Source organism: Urocampus carinirostris, chromosome 18, assembly GCF_059441175.1.
Source record: "Urocampus carinirostris isolate Australia breed hairy pipefish chromosome 18, RoL_Ucar_1.0, whole genome shotgun sequence".
Taxonomy (NCBI): Eukaryota; Metazoa; Chordata; class Actinopteri; order Syngnathiformes; family Syngnathidae; genus Urocampus; species Urocampus carinirostris.
Genome location: NC_142366.1, coordinates 10,746,749 through 10,774,445, shown reverse-complemented (window position 1 = coordinate 10,774,445; position 27,697 = coordinate 10,746,749). Strand labels below are relative to the sequence as shown.

General features: G+C 39.1%; 1 protein-coding gene across 2 annotated transcripts; it reads right to left on the bottom strand.

Annotated features, from left to right (window-relative positions):
- Nucleotides 1–407: 407 nt before the first annotated feature.
- On the bottom strand, nt 408–27,697 carry nck1b (NCK adaptor protein 1b). 2 transcript variants are annotated; one of them, XM_088322535.1, is made up of 4 exons: nt 27,552–27,697; nt 18,231–18,471; nt 4,424–5,178; nt 408–776 (listed from the first exon to the last, which is right to left on the bottom strand). In XM_088322535.1, exons 2-4 carry the CDS (start codon nt 18,454–18,456, stop codon nt 576–578), a joined length of 1,182 nt encoding a protein of 393 aa, XP_088178661.1. In that variant the 5' UTR covers nt 18,457–18,471; nt 27,552–27,697; the 3' UTR covers nt 408–575. The 2 variants fall into 2 exon arrangements, with proteins under 2 accessions (XP_088178661.1, XP_088178662.1); XM_088322536.1 differs by lacking the exons at nt 18,231–18,471; nt 27,552–27,697 and adding an exon at nt 15,156–15,268.

Genomic DNA, 27,697 nt, shown 5'->3' with positions numbered 1-27,697 from the left:
TTAAAATATGAAATAAATTAATGTAAGGTTGATCAGATTCTGGGCAGATGTGGCCTAAGCATTTCAGGATTTTTCAATAAAGGTTCACACAAAAAAATTGGTAAAAAAAGAGGTGGGTATGTCCCCTAAAGTCAAAAAATAAATATATTTTGGTCGCAACAAAGGTTGAGAGCTGTTGGCGGGTTGGAAGCTTCATACAAGAAGGGCTTGGTTTTTGTGGAAGAAAAAAAAAAAAGTCACATTAGTGTTAAAGGATTATATATTTCTTTGACAAACTAAATGCAACTAAGCTATGGAGGCGGAAATATACGACTGCCAGTGAACACATCTGGATCACATCATAAATAAGTGGTCAAGAGGTCCATCGTCCACTCTCAAGAGTCCTTGGACTTTTTTTGTTCTTTTTTGTACTCTCCCAACACTCCCAAAATTCCTTCTCCTTTTGTGTCTTTTTCCAATCCTCCCATCTTGGAATGCTCAACCAGGCATAAGTCTTCAGGCTCGATGTTCGTGTATGTTCCGCTTTGTATAGTCTGTGCATATCATTTACAAGCGTGACATTTTGTTTTGGGGGATCAGGAGGCAGAGAGAGCTTTTACCAGGTAGAGTTTATCGCCCTGCTCGCTGGTAAAAATAGGCGCTTTTTTGTAGTGTTCCACAAGCTCCTCCATGGAGTTAAACTTGCGTTGTCCAATGCAATACAGGCTCTCCTTCAGCTGCACCTTGAAATGCTTGTTTTTGCTCTGTGCCTTCAGCGAGATGGAGAAGTCATTCGGCTGGAATACAAAAACAAACAATTGGTCAGTAGTGTATGTAAACGGCATATTACTTTCCTAGTGCAGCAGCAGTATTTACATTTTAATATTTCACACATATGCACTTTAAGCATAGCATTCCCCTCAGCCAAAAAATATTTAAATGGAAAGGACAAAATCCCAAGCAATCTCAGCAATGTTGTTTATGCAGTGCACCGCAGTGATGAGGAGTGCAGTGTCCTTGACATTAGAGTGACCAAGGAACTACCACAAACACATGACACAGCACGGGTCCAGAGTCAGCAATTCATTTGCATCCTTAAAATAAAAAAATCAGGGGGGTATTCTTCTTGTAGCACAATGTCAAGATCCAGTAATGAGGAGTGTTTATGAAGTATGTAGGAAAGCATCTAATAATTTCCAAGTAAAGTGCTCCCTTTTCCTTTTCTTTCAGCTCTGGTGACATAGGAGGAACAAGTTTTCTATTAAAAAAGTACCAATATGGTATTGAAACCTTCTTAAACCAGACAACTGCTTATTTGTTACTGATCAGTGTGAAGGGCTACCAGTTCAATACACGTGTTATCTTGTTACGAGCGTCGTCATTAAAAAAGGCACCGTGCAACGACATTTAAGTTTTATGCCCATTCTAAAATTGTTATCAAAAATGGATAACGTATTTAAAAACATTGGTCATCTCAAACATTTTAGTAAAAAATAAACAATACTACAACTACTAAGGATCCACAATTAACCAAAAACGAATCGATATCACGATGTGACGTAGTGCGACAGTGTAACAGTCAACCACTGCAGAATCTATCCCTCCAAACACATGTTAAGAATATTACTACAACAGCTTTTTTCCATCTTTGCAACATTGCTAAAATTCACCCTATGCTGTCCTAGTCAGATGCGGAGATTATAATTCATGTAATTTAGCTAACCTGGATTGGCTCCCTGTTATCTTAAGATGTGATTTTAAGGTTCTGTTGGTATGATACAAAATCGTGCATGGACTTGCCCCCTCATATTTTTCAGATTTAATTTCCCCCTATGTTCCGGTCCGGAGTTTTTGCTCTGAGAATGCTGGTCTACAAGTGATCTTAAGGGCCAGAAAGAGAACCGCACGTTCGAGATCAATCTCTATTCGGGCCCCGATGTTGTGGAATGCTCTGCCCTGTGAGAGTTGATCTGCAACCTCAACTGTTTAAATCTAGGCTTAAAACACACTTCTATTCTAGAGCTTGAATGACCTACATTTTATGTTGACAATATCTGTGTACTATTTGTTATTGCAACATCCATTGCAGCCTGGTCATCCTGGAAGGGCAATTACCTCATGTGTGGTCCCTTCTCAAGGTTTCTTCATTTTACTCATGTTGAGGTTTTCGAGTTTTTCCTTGCTCTCTGGTAGGTTTTAGATTAGGGGATAGTGTAATAATAGGCTGTGGTTTGTAGCCCTATGTGACTCCTTGTGATTAAGTAAATGGTCTGCATTTATATAGCGCTTTTCAAGTCAATGAAGACTTCCCAAAGCGCTTTACAATGTGCTTACCCATTCACACACACACACTCACACACCAATAGCGGCCGTGCAGTCATGCAAGGCGCCAACCTACTTATTGGGGCATTAGGGATTCAGTGTCTTGTCCAAGGACACTTCGACGATACAAATAAATATGACTCGACTTTTTTTCAAGGATTCATAATTCCAGTTTATTATTTGATTGATGAAGTGTTTGGCCCACAAGAATTGTCACATTTCAACAGCGCCGGCTGATAAGAAGCAGGTTTTAATGGAACCTCCCAATAAAAGTGAGGCAAATTTTGTAAGACGTGTGTACACGACATGGTAGTGTGCCCGCTTTGAGACTGGGAGGTCGCTGGTTCGCGCCTCGGCCGAGTCATACCTAATTGGTAAAATGGCGGCGCCCTCTGTTGGCTGCGGCTGCATCGGCTCGCTACAACGGGTCAGGTGTATCGACATTTCGTTCTATGTACATTGTTACAAAGAATGACAATACAAAGGAAATTATTATTATTATTATTATTATTGATAGGCTGGTCTAAGCTTCCAGTCAAGTCATGCAGCACGTGCACGAATGGCCACCAAGTCAAACGCCACAGCTCATAGCTTTAGTGGCTTGTTATATTGAAAATAAATTCATTAAATCGGACTCCAAGGAAAGTCAGAAAAGCACAAGGAAAAGCTGATCACTAGCGGGTGCTTCCTGGATTTTTATCGCACTAAATGCACTTTTCTTTTAAAACCAAAAATCGCATTGAAAGTTTCATTAAGGTTTGAAAAATCAGGTTGTTTTTTTTCCAAATCATCCAACCCTAACAACTACGATCCATTTTTTCTTATAAAATTGCTTGAATTTTCAATTTTATAGAAATTAACAATAACCTATCAGTGTACAACTATTTAGGACTTGCTAGCCAAGTGTGCCCACAGGTACCACATACATAGGGTATTTGTCCTGCTTTATACTAAAATTTAGGGCCTAACTGGTTAATTAGCTGACACTTTTTATCAAGTAAATATAAACCTAACAGGCGTAAAAATGGGTCAGGACTTAACTTTTGATCAAAATCAGTACAACATTTCGGGTGACTTTCTCAGCACGAAATAGGTATTGAAAGGAACTAAAGTTGTTGAATACATGCGACCATGATTCAAATAATTTATTGACAACTATGAGCACAATACCAAGATCAAATTTACGATATAATTATCTAATGTCCTTCAAAGTCTGATTCATCATCAGATGCACCTAAGAAATGTTTCCCTTGCCGTGTTTATATCTTTCAGGACAACTTTCTGTTTCCTTCATTCGCTAACATTCGTCACTGGTACTACGAACAAAAATAGTGTGTATAAATACAGTGTTCTTCCCCGCACGGACTGCACAAATTTTAATTTAAAGACAGCGTGTCAAAAACCTGACACTCTGGGAAATCTGATGATACCCCTCTCCCCACCTCAAAACATGTTCTCTTCTGATCTACACAATTCACATTTTGACTTTAAAACGGTGAATTTCTCCTAGAGGTGAGAGATTTTCATGTCTGATATAATCAATACAATCAACCTTGAAAACTAAGAACTTAACTATCAGTTTTGATTTTAAGATACTTAAAAAAATGCACTGATCAACCATATTAAGCATCACCACCCTAAACAAGCGCGCAAAATTGTAAAAATTATTGTCTTGCGACTTATTTGGGATTTTTTTTTTGCTGCTAATGTTATTGCATTACTTTTCATTGGACAGTTGTTACGATGCACTATTTTTTACTACACTTTTATAACTTGGGCCAGTCTCTAAGCCCCAAGTAGTAAATATTTTTGCCTATTAAATCTGATGGCCTTTTATATAATGTTTCTATTTAAAAGTCTTTGTTACAAGTTTACCCTAGCATGCCATGTCCAAAATTGTTGCATATATTACACCATGTTGATATCAAAAAAGATTATTCAAATTTTTTTTTCCTCTGGCCAAAACCTGTCTTGCAATCTTCCTCAAAAATCTTAAATGGGTTAGGCTTTGGTAAAAATAATCAACAACAAAATACAAAAAATTGTGAAGTGAAATGTAAATACTGTATGCAAGGAATAGCTTCAAGTAGAAACTTGAATTCAGTTGAAAATACAAACTCACCGATGATTCACTGTCTCGAATGAGGAAGTCTCCCTCTGTGCCACGCTGGTTGAGTGCCACCTCTGCCTGGTGGCGCGTCACTTTCCCGTAGTACCACTCCTTACCAGCGAAGCGTCCGCTACCAGACGGTGAAATGTAGTCACAATCGGGGGTGGGTGGCCCAGCAGGTCCAGCGGTGCTTCTGTAGGAGGCCGAGTCCAGCACAGTCACATAGTTCTTGGGCACCAGGCCTAGCTGGCCGTCGGCCTTGCGACATTTCCACCACTCCGGGTCGTTTTCTGGCTTCTCCACCACCTCCATCACTTCCCCCTTCTCAAAGTTCAGCTCCTCGTCATTGTCTGAGCTGAACGGATAAAGCGCCTGAACCGTGTGCAGCACCCGGTTCCCGTTGGCCGTACTGTTCACTACGGCCGCCAACTTCTCAGTCAGCGATCCCGACGGGTCCCCAAGCCCACCAGACCCGCCCACCCCCGCAGTACCGTCCATGTCTTCAGTCACATAGTTGGACGGGAACCAGCCAGAGCGTCCATTGTAGCTGCCGCGCCACCAGCCGTCGCTGCACTTTTCCATCACCACCACTCGGGTGCCTTTTACCAGGGAGAGCTCGTCCTCGCGCTCAGCCGCGTAGCTGAACTTGACCAGGGCGGGCAGGTTTAGGTCGTAGAGCCTCTCGCCGTTGTCGGCATACATGTCGGCGTCGGCGTTGGAGGCCGTGTCCCGCATCCCCCCCTTCCTGCTTTTCACCTTCCCGATCCCTGAGGACAGACAATGATAAAACGTTACATTTGTTAAAGTATACTTTTAATTTAGATACAGTTTTAAATTGGGAAAACGTTTTTTTTTCCAAATCAATTGGCTCAAGTTGCTTTTTTGGGTAAGGCCGTACTTGCAATTAAATTTTTCAAATAAATAATTGTGTGTTAGGGACAGTGTTACCTAATGACCTTGGTATAAGTTTTAGTTGCAACAGTAATCTTGCTCAATATACAAACAAAAATCCAGTTCACAAGCAGTCTAAAAAGCTACCACCACTAGAGACCGATGAAGACCACTCAATAATAAAATTATTAAAACGTGAGTACGATCATATGATCAAAGAACCTATAACATACTAAAAACAACAAGTTGACGGGTATGCAATCTCATGGTAAGTGCTCATTATGAACTTGCATCTTATAATTATCTTATTCATCATACTGCTGAATTATTTTTTCAAGATCATTTGAATGTGTTTTTATTGGTCGGGAAGATGTGTTTTGTTGCTATTTTGGGTTCACTTTGATGTTTTGGGATGTTATGAACTTATTGTAAAATTTGTTTGATACATAAGCAATTGAAGCACAATACTAACGAATTATGCTCATACAAAAAAGTACAACTGTACAGAGTAATCAACTGTGGCCTTGGAAGCAAAATTAAGGGACCGATTAGTGATTCAAATAATTTGCTGACCCAATGAGATTAACGTAGCAGCAGTAGGCAGTTGCTAAAGAATCTGAGTTTAAAAACTAACTAGCATGATTGAGAATAACCAAAAGTATGCAATAATGAACAGTCATTTGATTACTCTACTGCTTCGTGTACAACATGCAATTTCTTTTCTTTAACTAAAAGAAAAAAACTTTAAAAGTTTGTTTTACAGCCTATATCCGACCACAATCACAAAATGTTGTCTGCAATGTCAATCGAACCGGGGTCACAGTGGTGAGAGCACCAAATCTTAGCCACTAAACCACCATTGATATAGATGACATACTAATAGGCATTCGATTTTATATCGCACTATTTTTATTCACGGTACCAGAGAAATGTTAAAAGATCAGAGAAAAAGTTGACGTGAAAGAAATAAACACAAAAAAGCACAACAAGAGAAACGACTTTTTTGTTCACCTTTGAAGGTCACTTAATACACGTTTTATATTAGTATTGTGTTTAAAGTTTATGTTGTCAGTAAAAGATTTTAATCATGGTTGGCAGATTCATTGTTTGTCACCAACAATGCTTAGTTTGGGCTGGGAAAAAGTCAAACAAGATTTTATATGCAATTTTGATTAAAAAAACTAGGGGTGAACGCTATACACAGGTATACATTAAATATGATGTTCGAATTGTACAGTACTAAACTGAAAAATGACCACTAAAACAATTATGGCTCAGATTGACGATATAAGGGTGACTAACTTATTTCAAAGAGTAGCAACAAATTCAAAAAGCTCCACAAAAGTATTTTTTTGTTACCTGCAACTCATTTTCCACAAACACAGCTACAGTATATTTAATAGGACATTTTTAGACTAGTAGAGACAGCATATCCTCAATAAGAAAACCTGCAATATACATTTTATTTGACATTCTTAGTAAATATCCCTAAATCATGTATGACGGACAAGTAAATAAAAACATTCAACGAACAGTAGCCGTTCCGGTAAATCAAATAAGAAAATCTCTCCCCAGGCCGCCATAAGAATTAGAGGGTGATGCCAAAATAACAGTGGGTAAGTAGGACTAACACAGACGTAGTACATTCTTAGGGATTAGAACCATGAGGGGAAAAACAAAAATCACCCTATTTAGTTCATGAAATGGTGTTATTAAATATTGTGCATCTGGGGGGTGATTGTTCTTTAAAAGTAGATGAGGGGAAAATGTGTTGATCATCAAGGTGCACTAATCAGTCATTAACCTGACCACACAGCAACTAGTTTCAGGAGAAAAACAGAACATTTCAAATTTGAAAAGCAGATCCAAACAGGCCAGGACCAGTCTTCATGATTAAAGTTGTTGCATTGTTTCTGCTCCTTAACGTTAAATCAAAGAAAACTTTAATCCACATTTTATTTTGAAATACACATACATGGAATATCTTGAATAGGCCCCTGGAAAGGGATTGCATTCAAATTCGGAGGGTCTGCAGTACTGTAATCCAAAAAGATGGGGATTACTAGATCTTCTGGACTTCTTTCTCGTGATGCAAATACAGCTTTGGCCCGTTTTCGATGTCTGTCTTACTGGTCAAGAATTTGCATTTGGCAGTGTGAAAGATGATGCAGGTCATGCTCTCTTTCCGAGAGACCGCAAAGCACTTCCAGGACTCCGACCAATAAAAATTGGTGCAAACGAGCAATGCAATGTGACACCGGGCTGGGAACGACATTGCTCTCAACGCTATCAGCGGCCGATGATGTATTGTTGGAAAAAACTCTTTTGCTGGACTTGCATAATCAAAAGTCAGCTGTTTGAAATTATAGCGGCATGGTAGGGTGGCGTTTCCAGGACAATGCTAGATGGAGAAGGCGTTTATTTGCTGAGCTGTAGATGAAATCATGATCAAATTTAACGGGCGTGCAGAGGCAAAATTGCTTTTATGTCAAGACTATGAGTTTAAATGGAGACTGAAAAACAATCAGCTAGTATGTTTAACTCTTTAATTGTCAAATCAGGATATATTGGAGGCCGTAAAAAATAAAACCTTAATTTGGTCATTCAGTCGAGACGATAACAATGTTAAATAATGAAAAAAATCAAAATACACCCTGTTCAAATGTTCAAAAAAGAATAGCTGATATTTAATTAATTCAGGGATAGTGAAGAGTCATAGCTCATGCTAAAAAAATGTAAATGCCAATGTCAACAAAACTTGAATAGTAATCTTTATTAGTGGCAGAGAGTTCAGTACAGTATGGACTTAAAAAAAAAAAATCGAATCATAATTTTTTTGTACAACTACAGTATTTTGTCCCCCCTAGGTATACTTAAAATGAGCCAAATTACCCGACTTGTTTTTTTCTGATTTGGGTTTAGATGAGGAGTTTTAGCGTAATTATTTAACCGTACAACCTCTAAAGCAGATAATTTTAAGAGAAGCTATCAGCTTCCATCTAATGATATAGAAGAATATTACAATTATGCTGCTGATCACGGGAACAATGCGCAAATATTTGACAAGGGTAAGCCTTTTACAAATATAGTCAATCAATTGGAAATACAGGATTGGTGGTATTCCTGCCGGGCATTTCTGCCTGACACGCTTCCTTTGGTGCCCTTCGGATGTTGTGTGCCATGAACGCTTAGGCCAAACTGGGTCATCAACTAGGGACTACCGGTCATTGATTTTTTTATTCTTTAACCGCAGGATACATCCCGATTGAAAACCAGCTGAGGCAATAATCATCCTCAATGCTGCAAAATGCTTAGACGGGAATTACCAATAATGACAGGGGATTATTCAGTTCTTTATTTTCAGTTTCATTTTATATTATTGCCCTTCACTTATCATCTTAAATTGTGGTATTTTATCTTGTTAATGTTCTTGCACCATCAGGAGGCCACTTTTTAATTTAGTTTTGCATTTCACTTGTTACAATAACAATAATTTATATTCTTTTCGCGTCGCCAACTCAATGTCATTGAACAAATTTAACACTGGTTGAAAAGATTTCTGTTAAAGTGATGACACATGTACAACCAGAGTTTTCTTTAAGGGATATTTCATCAGGTGTGAGTTGCTTGGGGCCATGTGTCCACAGCTGGGGCCACATGGGTTAGCTCCAAACAAGCTTTTGGGGTTAGAGCTCTATAAATAAAAACATTTTCAGCACTTCAGGGCTGATGAAATTAAAGCACTTGGTTCAATTCCTTTACTTCTGGAGAGCGGCTCGTCTATGTCGTATTCTTTTTCCTGTGCATTTCCTGAGAGCGAGTGATGCCGGAAAAGAAGTCAAGCGCAACAGACGCCTGTTGATAGCTATAAAAAAAAAATTGTTCACAAATGGGGTGCGCGTGGCACGAGGAGGGAAACGTGCCGCATTGGCGAGGGAGTATTTGTTTGGGCAACAGGAACTGGTTTTGTTTTTGGACTGGGTCTGCCTTTGCTCGCCTCTTGTCCATTGTGTGACTGTGGCCCTCTTGACCCTCGGCTTCCCCTTGTTCCAGGGCTTTTCCTCTGCGGACGACAACACCCCGCGTCAGATTGTCTGACAAAGCCGGGACATCCCCCAGCTTCAGATACAATCGCTTGGTCTTGGCTTAAAACTGCTCAGAGAACTTTAAGTATAGTTCATGAGCTGAAGGCGACTGCATGATTGTGTAACAAACATTACTCACACTGTCCTCATCATGATGTGATAGCAGATTTGTTACTCCAATAATTACCGTATTTTCCGCACTATAGGGCGCACCGGGTTATAGGGCGCACCCCCAAAAAATAGTTTTCGGTCCTATATCTTCCATAGATAAGGCGCACCGGATTATAAGGCGCTACAATGGGAACGTCAACAAAACAGTCAGATGATTCAGTCCAACTGATTACCCCCTTAACATTCCCAAAGCGTGCAAAGAAGCAAATACGTGTCGTAGACACGTGCGGATGCGGTGTCCGTACGATGTCACTCAAATGCATCATTTCAAATATCATTTGGAAGGTTAAAGTCTTGGGATTCAAGAAATGCCAAACATTTCTTAGTTTCTATTTTCTTTTTCGCTCGCAACTTTACTGTGCATATGACAATAAACACTTGGAATTGAGTTTAATTCACTCAACTCATCACAGCAACATCAAGATCGTTCTAAAACAAGATACCAGGAAAATATAAAGCCGCATAGCTCACCTAAGTTCTCACGTTCAATAATGATACGCAATCATGGTCATCTTACAACCGTGAGTGAAGTAAATCCAGGAGAGTAAATTATTTGCAAATACAGACTAATAAAACATGTTTCTTTATGGTGTACTTTAGCAAGCTTGCTAAGCTTGCTACGCCATTGCTAAACTCGGCCTATTGCAGGGTTTGTTTTGGCGCTCCAGCCAATCCGAGGCTCCGAATAACTTCAGCCAATAGTGATCGATTTAACGGATGATTGACACATCTTTTTCGGCCAATTGCAAGGTTTGTTTCGGCCCTCTAGCCTATCCGAGGCTCCAAATAACTTTAGCTAATAGTGATGGATTCAAATGATGATTGACACATTGGTTAGCCAATGAAACGCTGGTATATAAATCCCAGCATACACCGCGGACTACTCCACGTTCGGGGGAAAATCGAGTCGGCGGCTGTTGCGTAAGTTGCGAGACCTTGTGATTTAATGTTGATCCATAAATAAGACGCACTGTATTATAAGGCGCATGGTCAGCCTTTGAAAAAAATTAAGATTTTTAGGTGCGCTTTATAGTGCAGAAATTACGGTAGTTACAATTCAGTCACGAGGCAGTCTCTAAATTAGGGCTCGGGAACTTATGGCTCACGAGCCAGATATGTCTCTTTTGATGAGTACATCTGGCTCGGATATCAAATTCAGCTCATGCAATTTTGTCTCTGTATCGCTCCAATTTTTATGCACACTAAGCCGATTTTAGAACATACTTTGCCGGTTCACTAAATACGGGGTGTTATGCACTCAGGGCGCACGCACACACTCCCTCCCCTTACCCAGCACAGTCTGCACCAAAGGTAAATGGGTCGGTATCCTTCTCATTTGCAACATTTTGTATTATTTTTACAATAACACTTCGCTCTCACCTGGCTTTGAAACTATTATTTAGGACAAAAAATACCTCAACACTCATAGGTATCTGTGGGAGTGAGAAATTTTAAGAGGCATGTATATGTTCATATGGGACAAAGGCTCTGGAATTATTATTTCATAATTTTTATCAAATAATCAAACATCACCCAGTAAAACATAATTTGCGTTTTCAAGTGTGGAAACATAACGTTAGTCTCTGGTTGCTCGCTAATGGTGGCGTTTGCTTGTGAGCCGTTACCAAAGAGCTCGTTTGAGTGTTTTGCTGAAATTTGTCCTAAAATATATGGAGTGGGTCTCTTCAAAAAAATGTTTTCAAATAATTTGCTTTGATGGCTCTTAGAATCAAAAGGTTTCCCTGCCGCTGCTTGAAATAAGTGTGCAACATGGGTTTACAATATAGTCCTGAAGTATTTAAATGTATTCCACCCCGGTCATCCTGGAAAGGGGATAAACACTTGTGAGGCCCCTTCTCAAGGTTTCTTTTTTCCCCTCACGCTAAGGTTTTGAGTTTTTCCTTGCCCGCATGTTGGTTAAAGATCAGGCGATGGTGTGATTTTAATCCTGTGCACTCTTTTGAGACATTTTTGTGATTAAGGGCTAGGCTATACAAATAAATGTGACTTGACTGAAGTAGGCCTTTTTAAAAATAATGCAGTGTGTCAGGACAGCCACAAACACAGATTACTGATCATTATACATTAAAGGTCGGATGATATGCTTTGTCACATTTCGTTTGTATCATGATACTTAGTAGCCGATTTGATTTGTCGAGATTCTCAATAATTGTGATTCGACAATTATTGCATCGTATTGATCATTGCATTTTAATTTCCTTTCCTAAAAAACAAAATTAAAATTCAAAGTGTTTATTGTCATATACACAATAAATCACCACGATTCCCTGAACAATGAAATTCTCACCTTGCTGTCCACACAGTTGCCAGTGTAATAAAACTAATAAAGTATATACATAAAAAAATATTACGAATAAAAAAAGCAACTTTAATTATACACTTATGGAACAATAAAACATGAATGATACTCAAACAATGCACATCAATCATGTTTGTTGCGTTACTGCAGTAGGATCTGCAACAAAGTTTGCAGACAGTTTTGGTCATGTCTACCTTCGTCTTCCTCGGGAACTGTATAAATTAAAATAGATTCCTGGGAGATACAGCGATTTTAAAAATCACCCGAAATAAAATCACGATATATACATGAAACCATCTTTGTCCTACCTGGAGCTGCAACAACGAATCAATAAAATCGATTCAAATCAATGAATAAAAGCGCTGGCAACGAATTAGTTCATCAATTTGTTGTGTCGCGCCATTAATGCGTCACTCAGCACGTTGCGGAATCAGTGACGTCACACACAGCACGAGTTGGCCGGCATAACAGAGCGAGGTGGAGTGCGAACTGAGGCACTTTATTCAAAGGGTACCATATAAATGTAACTCATTAAACATGACGGACACAAAGAACACAGTACGAAGTCTGGAAAAGTGCGGGAACATTCCACACTTCACAAAACAAAAGTGCGTCACTTGAAAGCTTTGCAAAAGTGATATGGCACGGGAGCAGGACTATGGTGAGACAGCAATCAAAACAAAATCATGGACTCACCAACAAGGATGAACGGTAAGCCGCTGCATTATTTGTTTGCATTTGTTTGTCATTTGCATTTTCAAGTGTGGCAAGCATTCTGTCATCACAGGGAGCATCCTCAACATGATCCCCTTTGACATGCATTGCAATGCCAAGTTCTCAAAGAAGGAAGAGTGAGTGAGTTAGTGAGCAAGGGTGATAGTGGTTAGTCTTTGCTTGTTAATGCTAAAAATCAAATTACTGGGTTTTAAGATTTGTATTTATTTCTTGTTCCAAAAGCCTATGTCCCATGAACAACAAATGTGCCTTTTTCACTTTGTAAAAAGGATTTATTTGCAGGCATGTAGCAAACATTTGTATGTATTTTGTTTGTTATTCAACACTGATTTCTTTTATTGTTGTTTAATATTGTAGAATAATCTTTTGTGTGCACCGTTCCCTTATTTGTCCACAAAATGTCAATATTTGAAGAAGAGGAAAATAATGTTGTTGTTTTTTTTAAATCCGACCTATTGATCAATCGTGAGAAAAAAAAAGAAATTCAGGTTATCAAAAAAAATAGTTGCAGCCCTAGTCCCACCCCTAGTAAACTTATAAAATGTCTTGCCGCTAGAACACATCAATGCGGACCGCTATCAGGATAGAAGGAGAAATCAGAGGCACCTTTTTTTGAGGCACATGTAGCAGTTAGGGCTCAGCAGACAGGTCTCACAAAACCCAATATTACACTAATGCTCTTCCTTATACAGCTGGTCTGACGTTCGCCAAGGCATACAAAAATGTTAAATACTACTGGGAAGCTTTTTTTAATCGTTTGTACACACTAATGGCATAGAAATATTATTTTGAATATATTGTAATTTGCTGCATTCTAGCTGAAGGGTTACTTCTTTGATAAAACAAAAATACAAAAAAATAGCTTACTACCAGATTGTCAAGAGAATTAAACCATAACGAGGAATGATATTAGGTCAGAATCATGTGGATGTAGCCATAGGGCCGAATAGGAAAAAATCTATTTGCCATTTGAATAAATGATATTTTAAACATTTTGTTCAAATACCTCAAAGTGGTGCCCTTTCTTAAAAACGTACATTTTGAAAATTGTATTACATCAAAATCTTACTGCAAACTTTGCCTATGTTTTGGAGACATTCTAACAATAACCACATATTTAACAAACCACTGTGCCGATGTTATTTTTAAAAAAAAACTGTCAAAAAATGCCCAACATCACAAAAACCACTGCATATATAAGGCACCCTCAGGATTTAGCAATATCCAGGATGTTGGAGAAGTAGAACTTCTACACGTGTTAGGGTTTGACAGATCCTTAAGAAAATGTGATAATTATCAGGTCTTTATACATCAACCAAAGGTGACAAGCAACTGCACACAGCTGCTTAAGGCGTACGTGAGCCACATCAAAAGTGTGTCACATGAGGCGGTGTGTTGTTGCAAATGCACTGTTGTCAATGATTAAATTCCTTGTCTTCCTCCAGAAATCTTTTTTGAAAAGTGATAATAAAAAAAAAAACATGATGAATAAAACGGTAGACCTGAGTAGAAAAGCCTGAAAACCTGAATCCTTGCACTATGACTCAACTTCCTTCTGACTTCTCACTTCCTTTTTCAGCTCTTGTCCAATAAAGCGGAGCTAAAAAATGTGGCTCAAATTTAGAGCTTCCGCTCAGTTGCAGGAGGCCGAGAAACGGGAAAGCATAGGGAGGGGACAGAGAAACTTCCCTTAGTAGCCCTTCGGAAAAAAACAACATCAACAAAAAATATCTTAATGTAATATAGTTTCTACAAATAAAGCGCCAAAGTGAAAAGCAGACAGGAGCTAAAACTTGACCAAATAGAAACTATAGATTACAGAAAAGGGTGTATGACAGGCTATAAAAGATCATCAAGCCTCGACCAATAACATTCCTCTGATAAATTTGTGAGGTACAGGACATGGGAATAGGGAAGTTTGTGTATTTCGATTGATGCTACCCGGCACAATGACTACACTGTTCTACACGAGCAGCGATAGCTCATGACCGGTGGGGAGTGTGTGCGTTTTGTGAGGGCCTTTAATAAAACGCCTTTAAGTTAAACATAAAAGCAAAAGTAGTGTCTTGAGATATCCCCAGACAAAAGTGGCGTGGAGGTCTTCAACAACAATGGCATATGTCGAGTTGCAAAAAGGAGAGGAAATGAAGGGAGGGGGTTGAAAGGGGGAAGGATGGCGGCGTGCTATGTAGTTAAAAGCGAGAGAGACAGAAGGATAGCTGTGGCAATTACAGGCTTCGACTTGGGCAGCAGGCTTTTCAAGAGAATATCCACCCAGTTTGTGTGTGCGCGTGTGTGTTTGTGTGTGTGGGTGCATACATGAGTATGTAAAATCTGCTTTCCTGCCAGGACAAAAAGCACAATCACAAAACTCTATTTTATGAGATTTGCTTAACAAAGCTTTAACGGTTTTGCAACCGGTTGAGTAAAAATCTTCATTCTACCCACAAAGAAAAGACAAAACAAATAACTAAAAATACCATTAGGAACATAAAAACAAGACTAAAACTGCCAAGTAAGAGAAATAAAGTGTAGAACTTACGAAAAAAGTGTTTGAATAGGTTAGCCATGTCCATTTTTGGCTTGCCGCTCTCTGTGTTCGTCTCCTAGCTGCTCTAGCTTCCCACTGCAGCTGTAGAGTTATTCCATGTGAACACCCAGAGAGCTAAAGCTTGTAGGGAGGGAAGGGAGGGGCGCCCACTCTCCGGGGCCATGTGACCAAGAGGAGCCAATAAAAGCAAGTGGCCCCTCATAAAGGAAGGGGGGGGGGGTCTATTGTGAACTTGCTCAAGTCAATAAGGAAATGAGATGCAAAGACTTAAAGGCAAAAAGCTATTTTTGGAGAGGGATTTTTGGGGGCAAAATTTCAAATGTTTTCTTCTGGGGGTTGGTGCTCGCAACTTGGTGATTCATTGACTGCTCAGCTATTGCATGGGTGTAGTTGTAAATTCAATTTGATGTACATATTCTCCTACGCAAAGTAGATCATACCCTGACAGATTCTTTCACGAGGATGACAACACTTAACGCCCAGACAGTCTTTTTTTCTTCAAATGAAAAACACCCCCTCCCCCACTTACCCACAAAAAGCAACAATCTCCCCAAATCCCTATGCACTCGTAGATCAGGGTGTCATATTTAAGCTCCTTATGACTGTAATTTTAATTTGACAAGCCACACCACGCTTTCCAGATCACGTTTCACATTAGTGCACGTTTATTGGATGTAAACCGGAGACCTGACTGTGTCTATGAGTGTGTTTGGTGTATCGCCTGTGCAGCTGTTCACCTGTGCCTTGCTTGCAGACAGACGCCATGGCAGGTGTGGAGTCATAGAGACTAATGTTATAAGCTGCATTACAGCCAAGCGTTGAAATGTGGCAACAAAACAATTACATATTTGTAAATTAAAAGGTCGTTGTAAAAGGGCAGCACAAAATGCGCAATCTCAAATCGCTTTACTATCGTTTTTTTTTATCTTGGGAAGACAAAGTTCCCAGAGACTAAAGATAAGAACATTCGAATGCAGTGTAGCAAGAGATACCAATGAGACCACAGAATGCTTGCAGGGTATCATTGCTGCAATAGTAGACCTGGTAATGAGCTGCCTTCTGCTTTCACACCTCATGAAGGCAACTGAGAGTTTTTACACATGACTGTTTTTGACCTGGCAAAGCAAGTGATGTGAAAAAGAAAAAACATAACAAAAGACGCTTTGCAAACTAAATAATACAGCAAACAATACACTGAGTTTTTATTTGTGATGTATACAAAACAGTGACCTACAAAACAGTTGAAAAGTTGTAAAAAGGGGCTTTGTCCTAATCAATGATTCACAAACCTGAAGTGGAGTTACTTATTTGTTACAAATTAGTACATAGGACTACCAGTTTGATAACTTTCTAAAATAACATGTCATCATGTTATTACTATGTTGTTACTATGTTATTACCAGGTTGTAATTATTAAAAGATAGTGGTCAACTCAGCCGATTTTACCCTAAAACACATTGTTTAAAGGGAAAGATTGATTTACATATATTAATTACAGGCCAATCTAAAAAAAATAATTTTGAAAGAATCGAAAGACACTGATCTTAATTGTTTCTAAAGCTTAAAATCATATTTCTAATCATGTTCCTTAAATTTCTAAAGTTAGAAATAATATTTCCAAGATAATCGCAACAATCCATCACTGGGGTAGCCATTTTCAGAAACGGTCTGCAAGCTACTCAGCTTTTCTTCTGGGGCTACCTGTTGCTCACAGGAACTACGATGCTGGACAAACGTTCAGAGTCCCAAACTATTTGGCTCGGTTCACATTGCAGGAAAATCGAATTATTTTCCAAAAACACGACCCATCTCTGATCTGTGAATTCTGTCTGAACAGCACATATCTGATTTTATCACACCAGACCCAGTCCACCTTAATATGGTGTCCTAAATCCGATACATATCAGATCTTTTGGAATGCTACTGCTGTGTGAACTGTCGAGACGCAGTACATCCGCTAACACTGAGCGCAACGTGTAACGTAACATGGTTTCTCCTGCGCATGCGGGACATGTGTGACATTCACACAGGAGATTCACATACACGCAACATCTAGTTGAAATAAGAACAATCTTGCAAAAACATCGGATTTCTCAAAATAAAAAAAGTTTTCAAGGCCAACTTATTTAGGAAAATGTCTCCTTTGCTGACGTTATGAAGCAAAAAGGAGACCTTAGTCAAGTCATGTTTATTTGCATAGCCCTTAATCACAAGGAGTCTCAAAGGGCTTCACAGACCACAGAATGTAAACACCTGATGTGTAGCTTTGTTTTTCAGTACTACGCTTTATCATTCAGCCTGCTTTGTAATGTATACCTTGCTGCATTGCAACCACAAATGAAGACTACAGAACACAGCTTTGAGAAAGTTTGTGGGAAAGCATGTAGAACAGTGTTTTTTTTTTAGTTAAAAGGCCCGGTCACACAGCCTTTCACTGGCGTATCGAGGCTGAATCACGGCCAGAAATTTCTGCCCGTGAAGCAGACGCTGTTGGACGCTTTGAGATCGCGATACAGACGAGATACAGCAGTGCTTTACACGCGGTAAGAAATTCACACGCGGTTGGCCGGGTAAAAAAATTTTGCGCTGCTCAAAACTTTAGACCACGGGTAACCGCGGGCGGCACACGTGGTACACACGAGGTAAAGACGCGGTACGAACGTGCTAGGGCGTGCTACGGCCGCGGCCAAAACGTGGTTACACGCGGGGAGGACGCAACATTTTAGCGGATAATCGCGGGTGGAGCACGGTCATAGCACGTTTGTTCTGCGCCTGTTTCGCGGTGTTATCACGTGCATTAGCGTGTGTACCGCGTGTAAGCACGGTCAAACGCGATGCAGCCGCGGTTACCCGCGATAAGGACGCGGAACAGTCGCCGGTGTCTGTTTCGCGGGCATACCACGGGTAAACAGCGGGTTTAGCAAATTTTGCACATTTTCCACCTCGTCTGCTTCACGGGCAGAAATTTCTGGCCGTGATTCAGCCTTGATACGCCCGTGAAAGGCTGTGTGACCGGGCCTTTAGACAGCATGTGTGTACAATTAACTTACTACACTAGATCCTTACCAAGCGTATCCTTGAGGTTCTTGACAATGGAAGCTTTCCTGGCACTGTTTTTCCTCTCCACGTAGTTGGACGGCACGAAGCCCGTTTTGTTGGTGGCGTTGCGAACTCTCCACCAGGACTTGGAATCGTCGAGAAGCCACAGACGCTCGTTTTTCTTAATGTCCAGCTCCTGGTCCTGCTGGGCCATGTAATCAAACTTGGCGATGACAATCACCTCTTCCGTCATCTTGCACAACGTGGACTAGAGACAGAAACAGATGAGAAGTATTGGTCAAATGTCAACTTAAAGCAGAAGATTGAAGTAAATCATGAAATCTCCTACGTAACACATTGTTTTTAAAGGTCAACGAGGATTTAGTCAGAAAATATAGTATTCTGTTTTATAGACGGGTGTGGAAGAAATAATATTTGGCTACTAATAAATTCATTACTTCAATGTAATGGAACTACATTTAGGAATGACGGAAATAGTAGCAGATGAAGATAAAGCAGCTCTACCTGTACTGCATTAAAGCTGTCAAATACAAGCACTCTCAATCGTCACAGACTAAAAAAAAAACATAAAAATTTGACATCATGCAATTCTACGGCATTCTCGTCTAGTTTTGTCATTCTAATGGGGTAACATTTCCATTCTATAGGCCTAAAAATACATTTAATTATTTGGATAGTCATTTTAAAGTACTATACGCACAATTTCAAAATTTACTGAATTGTGAAATCGAGTGCAGGAGTCTACTTTTTATTCTGAATCATTTAAAACGGGTGCTGATCATCAGCCAATACTGACAGGCAAACTGTGGCATTTAAACTAGTTAGTCAAAAGCTGTGTGTAGCTACATAATAACAAGAAGTACAAATGTTTTTTTCTGAAAACATATTTAAAATCAATTATTCTTGTCTGAATATCATGGATGGAATATTTTTCTTTAAATCAATTTTCTTTTTAATTATTGTATGCTCCGTAGGGTTTATTGTTTAAATTCAATCAAAATAATTACTGTCCAGAGTTACTGATTAAAATTGCAATTTTATTTGATGCCAATTTTGTTTAGCTCAGGGAAACACTGCAAGAGTAATCCATATACAGCAAAATCCAAAAGATAAGAAGCAAAGCCAGCTACTCATTATATTTTTGTTCTTTACTGACATCATCTCTCTGGGCAACACTCAATGACTATTGTTAACTGCCAACATAAGATAATGCCAAAATACTTCAATTACAACTCTGATATTTTGACATTTCCCAAACCGGAACGAATGTCTTATTATTTTCACAATTCCTTACTACAGAAATAAATACAAAAAGATTACCCTTTAAATCAAACATGAGTCGTTTTCTTTATTTATGTGAGTCACAGTTTGTTTCATTGCACAGGGATATTTGCTTATCACAAGTACAGCAACGCCAAACAGTCATGCTACGAGTGTATCACTGCAAGACTCTAAAAACAAAGAGCAACATTCAATCACTGGTCTTATGACAAATTCCGCCACCAGTACTACTCCTCACGCTAATGTCAAGAGTTCGGTAGCCACCAACAAAAGCAAGGCATCTACTTGACTTCTTCAGTGTCATGCAATGGTTACCTCTAACCTACTGATGGACTTAAGGGACCAGACACTGACCTCATTGATCGGGAGCTTTTTTGCTGGTTCTCATTTGAGGCGCTAGTGTTTCGTCTAAGTTTCAACTGCAGCTGGTGTAGTAACCGATCCATAACATGATGCTGGCGACCACTAGGACCATAGGGAGCTAATCCAGTTTTGGGGTGCGATTAACCACTCGTGGTTGTATAAAGAATTACAAGGTTGAAGTTGAGCCTTTGAAAATAACTTTATGATGTTCTGTTTGAGGGTTGGATCAAGTGTGCTGCTTAATCTCTTACAATTTGTCACCTTCATACTATTATTCAATCACATATTGGTGTTCCATTTGTAACAGTCAGAAGTGATTATTTAAGACCCAAATTTCTGGTTTCAGCGCCTCATTTTCATTTCTTTAGGTATTGAGGTTAATGGCGTATAGAACTGCTGAACACTAACTATACATTAACTTTGCAGTGACTTGCATATGGGAGGATCAAAAAAAAAAAAAAGAAAAACGGTGACAGATGCTGCAAGCTAATCGCTCGGTTGCACAGCAAGCCAAGGCTGCATCCCAAGCCAGGGCCCTAAAACACCAGGTCAGATGGGTCAAGCTGCTCACACCCTCAGTCCATTTGCCACAGACACAAAAAACACACAGACTGTAGACAAGAAATCTTACCACCTACCCACAGGTTTTAGGTATTCTCTCTCCCCTAAGAAAATACTTTTTAATGGCAAATTTTTCTTTGAACCTTTAATATTTTTAAATCTCTAAGTAATAAGTTTTAAATTAGGTCAACTGAGAGTGCAATACCACCATCTTTTAGGCACTTTTCTGAACAGAAAGTAGTGCAAGGAATAGGATGTAGTTTAAAAAAACGGTAATCAGAAGAAAACAGGAATTTCTAGTTAAAAAGAGCAGTAATCAGTGGACTTAGGTCAGTGGTCCAAGTCAACTGACATTGGACTTTTGTAAAAGGGGAAAATAAATCGTAATTATAAAGGTATGTTGGAGGCAGGGATTCTGAAAATAACACAAAGAATGTAAAACAAAAAAGGGCGGTCTGGCCTGTTTTGTGGTCAAGGTCAACATGGGCGGCCAGACCACATCGGATGGTAGAGAGGTGATCATGTGTGATGGTAAATGGAGGGTTTTCCATGTTTAAGCAAGAGTCATTTTTAACTTGTTTCTTCTAACAATATCTACTAAAGCATCACTTCCCATACCCTGTCAGAAGCTTAGAGTTAGTGTCTTTCAATTTTAAAACTCCAAATTGATATAGAAAGCCCTCCAATTTCGATGTACTTGTATCATGACAATAAAGGCCATTCATTAATCTGACTAAACGTCCACAGTTCTTAGCGACATAATGAAAAAAATATATACTCAGGGTTGAGTAATCCAGATTCAAGAGGGTCCTTGTTGAAATATTAAAAAAAATGAAGTTGTACTTGCAACCCAGGTGTACAATGTTGATTGAAGAAGCTGTAAGTTTCAGATGATATAGATGCATGAGTTAAGGAAATAAAAGGACTAACCAACAAATTCAAATTGGACAACCCACAGTCGTATTAAGAACAAAATCCAATATATTTGCACTTCTATATGGCTTTACATAACCAGAATATTCACATGCATGTAAATGACACAACGTTTTCATTTTATGGAGGTGCTTTGTGGTAGTAACAATGTGTCATTCTGAAAAAACTAATGCGACCACATCCGGCAGCAATTTGGTTGTCTGCAGGATGAAACGATAGGCAAGCTAGTGAAGAGCTTCATGTCTACTTTGCAGTCATGCACAGCATTAAGATACAGGATAGTCAATCTGAAGAGAAGCTATAACTAAGTTGGATTTCATTAAAGGGCCCTAAAAAATTCCTAAAACAGGCTTAGTTAAAATGATGTCACAAGTAGGCCTTAAGCCTAATGGAGCAAATATAGATCAGTCTTTGTTCGGGCGTTGTAGAGAGGGGTGTGTGATCGTGGTAATCTTAATGCCGCAAGGCTAGATTGCTGGGGCACTGACACAGCAACAGCATGAGCTCACAGGGGGGCAGACAGTAACCTAATCCCTGTGACAGCCTGCTAAAAATCACAGGACTCTCTCGCCTTCTGGAATGTTCTCTGTATGCTTGCCACAAGCAACACTTACAGCAAATCCTAGAATTTTGAGTCTCCTTCGGGTGGCCTCACGAAGGCGCGCTTGAGTTTTTTTCTGACAAGGCTACGAAAGCCCACTGGACGGCGTCACATGGAGGCCGTCGAGGATTCTCCCAAAACAAAAACTGCAGCAAAGGGGTCATGAGAGACTCAGCAGGCCAGCTGTGAGACAGGAAGTGTGGACAGCAGATGATGGGAAAGAGATGCGTTGTGACAGAATGCAGGCTTGTCCAAACCACATGAGATCTGATTAGTTTTGCATTCATGCACTTACAACTTTTTGCCACAGCACCTAAATGCTTTCACCTTACTCTTAGCAAAGCCGTTTGGTCCGTGATAGGAAAGTAAGGGTTGGGGGTGGAGAGTGACCTTATGCTCGCCACTGCACTTTTTGTTAGTGAAACATAAAAATGATGAAAGAAAGAAAAGGCCCGTATCAAGCACAGTCCAAAAACAGACCTAAACCACAAAATGATTTAAAAAAACAAAAATGTTTATTCATGCACGTCTAGATATGTACTTACTTGCATGCGCATCATGGACAAGCATACAGAGGCTGCAATGATGCCAAAAGCCCGGAGATGGTGGCCACAAGTAAATTCCAAAATTCCACACAACTTCTTTAATGCTAACTTACAAGAGACAAGTAGCTTTAATTTTAATTGTAGGCAAACATTATGATGCTATACTCACTAAACCAGTGGTTCCCGAATGATGGTGCAAAAAAAGAATTCCAGATTTCAGAGTGGGAGATTTTAAAACAAATAGTGATGGTTATGATAAAAATGGTGGGAGGCACGGCGGCTGGGTGTCTAGCGCACAGCCTAGAGGTGCGGAGCTCCAGGCTTAAATTCAATCTAACACTACCTCCCCATACATAGTTTACATGTTCTCCCCGTGCCTTTGTGGGTTTCTAGTGGGTTCTCTGGTTTTCTCCCACATTCTAGACATATTTGTCACGTTGATTGGCCGCTCCAAATTGTCCCTACCTGTGAAAGAGCGAGTGAGTTGTATGTCTATGTGCCCTGCGATTGGCTGGCAATCAGTTGAGGGTGTCCCCTGGCCACTGCTCAAAGATAACTGGGATGGGCTCCAGCACCCACCTGACCCGAGTAAGGATAAGCAGCGCAGAATAGGGATGGATGGATGATGACGTCAATGATAATAATAATAAAAAAGTAAAAAAACAAAATAAAAACAATTTAAGGAAAATGAAATATATATATATATATATATATATATATATATATATATATTATACACATACACGCGTGAATAAACTCCGCAGATAATAGTCTTTTTTTAACTCACACCAATAACTCAAGTGGGTTAACGCCTGCTGCTCAATAGCGATAGACCTGTAATTCTCCCCAACCTAAGCCAGCCCCCGAGCCCCAAACACAAAACTGGTCTTGCGATGATCTTCATAAAACAAAGAATAAATAAATAAAGGGAAAAATTAAATAAAAAGACTCCATCGACAACCATGACGACTGAATTGACATGGAAAAAACAAATTAAATAATAATTTGCTCATGTGGAGTTAGACTGGAGAAAATCCTTGTTGAATACTGCAAGCATGAGAGCCGATTTTGCAAAACTGCAAAATTGGGCTTCTAAAAAGTCCTATTGTTACCTTTAAACAGTCTATCACATGTAAAACTCCAAATTGATAATAGCAGACAGGGGATTGTTGAAATAAACCTACCAGCTTCCGACAGCATGATAAATATGAGCCCTTAGGTGCTGTCACAAGAACTAAATAAGCCACTTGGGAAATGGAAGTCTGACAGAGACACGTTTGAACTTGAGTAAGAGTATCTCGAGAGCAGCAGACATTCCAGGTTGTGTGTTGGCAAACAGCCCTCATATCAGCTCAGTTCTCCATTTCTATCCCTATTGGTCAATCGAGACATCTTTCACATGCAGTGTCATCATAAAACACATATTGACCACATGTGAGTGCACATATCCTCATTTCTTCACCACGTGGGTTGCAATCACTATACAGAAATCTAATGGCATACTGGCATACAACATGGAACGCTGGGTGCACGGCAGCAGGCAGGAGAATATTACAATGAGTCATGAACACAGCCCAGTTAATCATCTGCTGCTCTCTGCCAAGTCTGGAAGATACAGCTGCCACAGCAGAGCAAACATTATTTTCTGATCTACAAACACAATATAAAAACACAAAACAGTAAATATGAATTCACTAATGTATCTTAATATTATTTTTGATCCCATTTTTTACTATTAGTCGTTATTACATGTTTATTATGATATAGATAAATATATATTTATATGGACCTAAACCATACCCCCACCTCCCATTGGTGGGATATGGTTTTGGTATATAGATGGATGGAAATATTTATCACACGTTTGTTCTGGAGTGCCAGGTCAAAAATTGTAAAAAATGTAGATTGACTTGTAATCATCGACAAAAGTTTTCAATTCTACAGTGACAAGAAGTACAATATACAGATCAAAAATGCTGTGCACATGACTGAAATGTGCAATGATAAGAATTTCAAAACTACAGATATTGTCACTGCATCGTTCTAATGCACCGTTGCATTATCTAACACAAACGCAATCGCACGAATCAAATTCTAATGTGTATTTCAACCCCTCACAAGGGAAATTCAATTGTGTTCATTGCCATAAAGTTCTTCATCTATTGCGGGAGGCTTATGCATGAAAGTTCTGTGGAAAATATCTGGTGAAAATGAGGAAATGGTTTGCGTTGGGATTTGAAAAAAGAAGATAAAAAAAAACACCCGTCTGAAAAGGAAACTTTCCTAAGCCGCTTGGTAGAGAAGCACGTCTCTAGCTTGTTATTTGAGCATGGAAATTTTGAGCGACATTAGCAGTTTTTTTCTTTATGAGGTTGTCACAAATGAGCACAGTTGGGACATGTGAGTTGCTCAACACTCCTGAGGACATGGGTACTTTAAAAAGAGATTGCACTTCATGATGACAAGCTAATACAACAAGTAAAAAAATAAGAAAATAACATTCTCAATATCCTATGTAAAGTGTCGCAGAGTCAACAAGGGTCTCTGTGTCAATATGGTTTAAGGTTTAAAAATGTCTCGCAGGGGTAAGGTCAACAGCACATAGACCTGAATAAAGCCTTCATGCAGTTATAAATCCTCCAAGTTATGAGTAAGTGAGTTATGTCAGGAGCCAATGGCCTGAGAAAAAAAAAGAATTAGAGCTGGGCGGTTCTTTATATTACAATCCTCATTAAATAAATCCAAAACATTCCAATTGTTTTTTTCATTGTGGATAAGAATTGCAAACTGCGTCTTGTTGTTTCAAATAAAACTGGTCTCCAACATCTATGTGTGAGGTCTTCCTAACCTCCTACTAAAAACGTGTAAAGACGACCAAATGTCCCTTGCTACCCCCTCAAAAGCGTAATGAGAGACTGTCAAGCGGCATGTCAGTCAGCCAGACAATAATTACGTAAAATACGATTGCGAAGACACACCCACACTGTTCTGTGTTAAGGTCTTCTAAAGCCCGAAGTGTGGTAAAGGCGTCAAAATGGCCATAAGTGATCATCTGACGGATATGATCGCCAAGCCCATATCAGTCTGTGTGTTTGGGTGTACACGTGTATTGTTTTAACGGAACCACAAACAGATGGTGGATGCCTTATCATTATGAGATAATGTGGTAATTACAGCTGTGTCATAAATACTACTGAGAACTACGTCAACAGTGCAAGAAGTGCACACAAGAATACATTTGTAGAAGGCAAGTGCCACCCTTAAATTGAGAAAATCAGACTTATGGCTCACTCATCCAAATGGTAACAATAATTTAAATCATTCAAATAATTTAAATTAATTAAATTATTCAAATAATTTAAATAATACTAGAAAATACAAATAATAATAATACTAATACTAAATCAGAGAAAAAAACTGCTGCATAATGGAAATAAACCAGGGATTGGGCCATAAAAATGATAGAGCATTTGTTAAAAATGGTTTAAAAACACAGGATAGCTTATAACTACACATTACATCCTGAATTTAAGGGCACAATGTAGCTCAGTAAAAAATAAAAAATAAAATAAAATAAAAAAACACTTTTTGTGGTATTCATGGCTAGTGTTGTTGGTTGTGTCAAAGTATCCATAGCATTTCCTTAATTTACAATTTTCTAGTTTGACCTCGTTTTTCCTGGAAATATTCAATGCAATTTTCTCAATATCTGCATTTTTAAAAAATACACACATATTTTACACCCCCCAAAAATTACAAAATTAAAAATCTTACCCTTTTTGCGATGTATGGAAAAATAAATGTGTGACATTTATCATTAAAATATAATAAAGTTATATGCAGTTACAAAATATATTAACATATTTTATTCTCTTGATTTGTAATGTTGAAAGGTTGGGTTTTAGAAATCCCATCAATAATTTAAAAAATAAATATAAAACGGGGCAGCGTAACAGCTCAGTGGTTATTGTGTCCGCAGAACAGTTCTGAAGTCATGGGATCAAATCCAGGTGCCAGGCTTCCTGTGCGGAGTTTGCATGTTCTCCCCATGCTTGCGCGGGTTTCCTCCGGGCAATCCGGTTTCCTCCCACATTCCGGAAACATGCATGACAGTTTAACTGGCCGGTCCAAATTGTCCCTAGGTGTGAATGAGCGAGTGAATTGTCTGTGACTGGTTGGCCCCTGCCTACTGCCCGAAGACCGCTTAGGTGGGCCCTAAAACACCAGGTCAGTGTCTTGTTTGAGTACAAATGTAATATTAAAACATATATGCTTCCTGCAAACCATTCTGTTTTATCATTTTTTTTTAATTTTAATAATAAAGATTAACAATGGGTGAATGTTAGGTTTTACCCATCCAATTTGCAATTTTTGAAAGAAACATAAAACACTCTCGTCAGAGTATACGTTTAGTATTAAAAATATTACATCGTGCTACTTTAACTATTTTAATCCCGAATATTTGGTGATGAGAAGGATAAATTGCAATTAAATTAATGCATTTTTTTTAAATGGCAGTCATTTTTAAGATGGAAGATATTGGTATTGGTATGAAATATCAGTAAAGATGCCTACAAATCGTTTGTATAGGTATGAAGAAAATGTGATATCAAACCTCTCCATTATACATCTAAATTATGCACACTTAAATACATCTTTAATGTTGATATTTCAACTCCAATCATAAAAATCCTTATTGAATTTACGCCTGGAATATTTTTCCCGACTATAATTGGGTTTAAAAGGCTATTAAAATAAAATACAACCAGGGCGTATCACATTGGAAAATTATTTGGCATTCGGAGATTCTAAGCCAATTTTTTCCAGCTAAGCAAATAAATAATACACCGTTCATAAATTGTAGGACAATAACATGACAGCTTAAATTCTAAATTAAAATAGAAAAATGGAAAGTAGAACACGCTTATGGGAGTCAGAAGTAAGCAGCCTCCTGTTAGCCACGTTAGCCATACCTCGGTGATGTAAGGCGGAGTGAAAAAAAAGCTAGCCTGGGGGCTTTACTCGATAACAGCCGCGCCTCACCTCTTTCTCGCCGACGGCCGACTTTTTTATTCGCCTCGGTGATTCCCAAAACGGCCGAATGTCGTTGCCGTAAAGAGGCTAAGTTTAAAAAATCCTCCGCGGCGAAGGGGCTACGTTAGCCGGCGTTGAGGATAGCATGGCTGCGT